At 53.7% G+C, this 4,380-nt stretch overlaps 1 protein-coding gene across 1 annotated transcript in view; it reads left to right on the forward strand.

Moving 5' to 3' along the window:
* Positions 1 to 1,973: 1,973 nt before the first annotated feature.
* APOA5 (apolipoprotein A5) overlaps positions 1,974 to 4,380 on the forward strand; it is a 3,527-nt gene continuing 1,120 nt past the window's right edge. Inside the window, exons 1-4 of the mRNA XM_006149987.3 lie at positions 1,974 to 2,133; positions 2,920 to 3,000; positions 3,103 to 3,214; positions 3,691 to 4,378. Coding sequence (XP_006150049.1) covers positions 2,118 to 2,133; positions 2,920 to 3,000; positions 3,103 to 3,214; positions 3,691 to 4,378 — 897 coding nt within the window. The 5' untranslated portion in view covers positions 1,974 to 2,117. The remainder of the gene's footprint in view (positions 2,134 to 2,919; positions 3,001 to 3,102; positions 3,215 to 3,690; positions 4,379 to 4,380) is intronic.

Raw genomic sequence — 4,380 nt, forward strand, 5'->3', positions numbered from 1 at the left:
TGTCTCCTTCATCCCATCAGTCACCAACTGCTATCAATCCTGCTGCCTCAGTGAGCCTCGAATGCACACTTCCCATCAGCCCTCACTGCCATGCCTCACTGCGGGCTCTCGGCTTCCCTCTGGATTTCTGAAATAGCCCTGAACAATCTCCCCACTGTCTGTCTTTCCATCCTCTCCTGTACCCATCAGTGGCTGGCCGTTTGGGGGAGGTCATGGTCTCCTTACTTCTCTAACTTCATCTCCTGCTATCCTGCTACTAAAGCCAAATCCTGGGGTTCCAATTCTGGCTGCACCTCTTTGGTGTGCTGATGGACAAACCTTGGTTCTTTGATCAATTAAATGAATAAATTCACCCAACTTTCCATGTATGAGGAGCTGTGACAAACCAGGTGGGGACATCGAGATGAATGAGACCAAGTCCCTGAGCTCAAAGGTTCTCAGATACGTCAGAAAATCATTGCACTGCAAGATTGTCCAGGAAAGAATATGAGAATTTGGCAAGTATTACGTGATTAATGTGGACTAGGTCCATCTCCAGAGCAGGGAAGGATGAAGGCAGAAGGGGGCACACAGAGTGAGACCAGAACTATGTAGCAAGGGCCACCGTTGTCGCCTCAGTTCCATTCTTTTCTTCTTCCTTACTGTAACAGAACCTTTTTCAGGGGCACACAGTCACCAAGAATAAAGACTACATCCCCCCCCCAGTAAATAAAATAAAATAAAATAAAATAAAATAAAATAAAATAAAATAAAATAAAATAAAACAGACCAGACTACATTTCCCAGCCTTATTTTCAGCGAGGAGTAGCTATGTTACTAAGTTCTGGTCAGTAGGGTATCAGCAGGCAGGGTGAGAGCAACGTCTGGGTTGTGTCCTTAAAGGGAAGGAATGCGCCTGTCTTTTCATCTTCCCTGTTGACTGGGAGGTGGACTTGGTGGCTGGAGCTAGAGCAGCTTCAACTTGCACATGAGCCTCTTCTTGGTATGACAAATGAAAGGAGTTCTAGTTGGCCTACATTTGCATGATAGAGAAATAAAATTAAATTTATTTAAGCTATCCTCCTTTTTTTTGAGAGATAGATTTTTTATTTTTGCTATAGGGCATGTGTGCTCACCAGAAAGACAAAGAGACAAAAAGTGAGAAACTGACCTCCCCCCCCCCCGCATAGGGCATGGCCATGCTGCAATCCCTTCTCCATTCTCCTCTTGGGATTCTGGGCATGCTCGCACACACACCCCTCACACACACACCCAGAATGAATTTGTAAGCCTCTGGGTCTGGGACTTGAACCTCAGTCGACCATGTGGGAGTCCAGTGACATAACCATTACACCATCTGCCAGTCCCGTAATTCTTCTTTTTTAGGGGGAGGCACACACAGCAGAACCTAATTGTAACTAATACACCCTAAGTCTGGGGAAAAAAATGGACATGTGTTTGCCAGGCCATTTCACACTGAGAGAATGCCACGTACAAAGGCTCGGGGTTCATGAATGCTCAGGTTTTGTGGGACAGGTGAGACCAGAAATAGGTTGGAATGAGCCACAGTAGGGGATGGTTGAATGGGCAGGACTGCAGCCAAGACCCAGTGGAGGTCATGAATGCAATCAATGTGAGAGATGATCAGGGTGGTGACCGTGTGAAATGGAGGAGAGGAAATTGATCCAAGATCCATTTAGACACAGCATCAGGAGCTCATCGGCATGCGGTGTGTGGTCATGGAGTAGGCATGCCACTGGAGGGAGAGCTGGGCTTCTGGGCTTCCCCTCGGAGGTCCTGTGGGTGGAGCTCAGCCTTTTCCCATGGGAGAATCCTCCTGTTGCTCCATTTCCTTGGGCCCACAGTCCCTGGCCCAGATGCCTCTTACCCTTTCCTCTGTACCCTGCCTGGCTTCCCTTCTCGTGCCAGGACTATTTCATAAAGTGGGAGGTGGGAGTGTCTTCAGCCCTGTCCGTGCTGTCTTTCCCAGGCTGCCAGAGTAGCCTGGGGAGGAGCTGTCCAGGGCTGCTCAGGTTCTGGCTGGCAGCTGGATGCCGGCCCTGTCTAGCTGGCTGGGCTACCTCTGGGTCGTTGAGTAAAAGTGAAGCTCTCAACAGACAAACAAGCTTGTGCTATTGATGGGCCAGCCTGCAGGTCAGTGGGAAGCTGGAAGGTCATGCAGTTTGGGGGAAACTGGGTGGAATTCAGTGCCATTCCTAGTAAAACCTTCCTGGACACCTTCTCTCCAGGGGAAGCCCCCTGATACCAAGGCACTTGTTAACCCTCTGGGTGCTGGGAACGGGGTAGGAGGTGAGAGCTGGGAGGCAGCTGAGGTCATCCTTCTTTGAACCTCCACGTGGTATTTACTCAGAGCAATTGTTGCCAGAGGCCCAGGCCCACTGGGGTATAAAGCGGAATGTCTGTTCTCTGTGCCCAGAACTGAGCAGGTGAGTAGCCCGGCAGAGAGACAGGGCTTGGAGTCGTAAGGGAGGGAGTTACAGGGCCACTGCGGAGTGCTGGGAGTGGGACCAAGCCATCCTTGTGGGGTTCTTTGCCACAGTTGCTTCTTCTCCCTTGGTATAGCTCAGTTTTCCCAGTCTTAAAAATGGGAGGCAGAAAGATGGGATGGAGGGAGCAGTAACAGAAGTGGCCTGAAGTCTGGGGTCTGGGGGTCTGCAGAGGATGGGGTCTCACCTTTGTAAAGTGGGTTGAACTCCACATTCCCTCCCGATGGAGGTGAGGAAGGAGCACCCCTCCCAACCCCACATCTGAGGAAGACATTCCTTCCCTCCTAGCGTTTCTGACTCACCCAGGTCAGTCCTCTTGGGTCCCAACAGCTGTAGGACTGTACCCCAAGAGCTAACAGGATTTGGGCAGGTGGTCCCTGGAGCCGGGACAAGTCCCTAGGTGATGCCCTTTCTCTGCTCTTCGCCCTGCCAGGCCTCCGATCACCGTCCCTCTCAGAGTCGATCATGGCAAGCACGGCTGCACTTCTCACCTGGGCCCTGGCCCTCCTCTCAGGTGGGTCTCTGGCCTTGACTTCCGAGTGGGGCTGTGAGTAGACTCAGGACTGAGGGGCCAGGAGGAAGAGCCCAGCTCCTCATCACTCATCCCTCTCTGCAGCGTTTTCAGCCACCCAGGCACAGAAAGGCTTCTGGGACTACTTCAGCCAGAGCAGTGGAGACAAAGGCATGGGGGAGCAGATCCGTCAGCAGAAGCTGGCACGGGAGCCTGCGTGAGTGGCCGGGCGAGGGGTGTGGGCACAGGGAGGGGGGCCATGGGATGATGTACACCTGATGCCTCAACCTCCGCGGTCCAAACTGGGCCAGAGGGATCAAGTGGTGCTATGTCTGCCTGCTATGCTGGGTTGTGGGCTCTTCAGCGCCCTCTACCTGCAGCCCTGCTTCATGCTTGCTATTGGAGTTGCCTTCTTCCTTCCAGAAGCTTGGGGCTTGGGATCAGCAAGAGGACCTCACTAGGGTTCCGGGAAAAGATGGTGTGAAAAATTTGGTGCACCTGTGGGTTATTTGGACAATGTTGCAGGTCTTCATTTGCCCGTGCCATGTGTTTGTGTAAAGAGTTGCAGTTGGCCAGGAATTCCAATTAGGATTAGGGGCCTTGGCTCTGGGGCCACTAGTATGCAATAATTCCAGGGCAATGGGATGATGAGGGCTAGCAACCCATGGCCTGGATGTCTGTTCTCTTCCCCAGGAGCCTGAAAGATAGCCTTGAGCAGAATCTGAACAACATGGACAAGTTCTTGGAAAAGTTGGGCCCTCTGAGTGGACAGGGGAGGGAGACTCCCCAGTTCCCACAGGACCCGGTAGGCATGCGGCAGCAGCTGCAGGAGGAGCTGGAGGAGGTGAGGGCACGTCTGGAGCCCTACATGGCAGAGGCGCACGAGCGAGTGGGCTGGAATCTGGAAGAGTTGCGGCAGCAGCTTAAGCCCTACACCGTGGAGCTGATGGAGCAGGTGGCCCTGCGTGCTCAGGAGCTGCAAGAACAGTTGCGCGTGGTCGGAGAGGATACCAAGGCCCACCTGATGGGGGGCGTGGATGAGGTTAGAAGCTTGCTGCAGGAACTGCAGAGCCGCGTGGCTCACCACACCGGCCGTGTCAAAGAGCTCTTCCATCCCTACGCCGAGCGCCTGGTGAGTGGCATTGGGCGCCACGTGCAGGAGCTGCACCGCAGCGTGGCTCCGCACACGCCTGCCAGCCCCAAACGCCTCAGCCGCTGCGTGCAGATTCTCTCGCGCAAACTCACGCTCAAGGCCAAGGCTCTGCATGAGCACATCCAGCAGAACTTGGACCAGCTGCGTAAAGAGCTTAGTGTGTTTGCCCGTGCCAACACCAACCCGGCTGAGGAGGGGGCGGGTCCGGCCCCGCAGGTGCTTTCCGAGGA

The sequence above is a fragment of the Tupaia chinensis genome, unplaced genomic scaffold (genome assembly GCF_000334495.1).
Source record: "Tupaia chinensis unplaced genomic scaffold, TupChi_1.0 Scaffold000274_1, whole genome shotgun sequence".
In the NCBI taxonomy this organism is placed as follows: domain Eukaryota; kingdom Metazoa; phylum Chordata; class Mammalia; order Scandentia; family Tupaiidae; genus Tupaia; species Tupaia belangeri.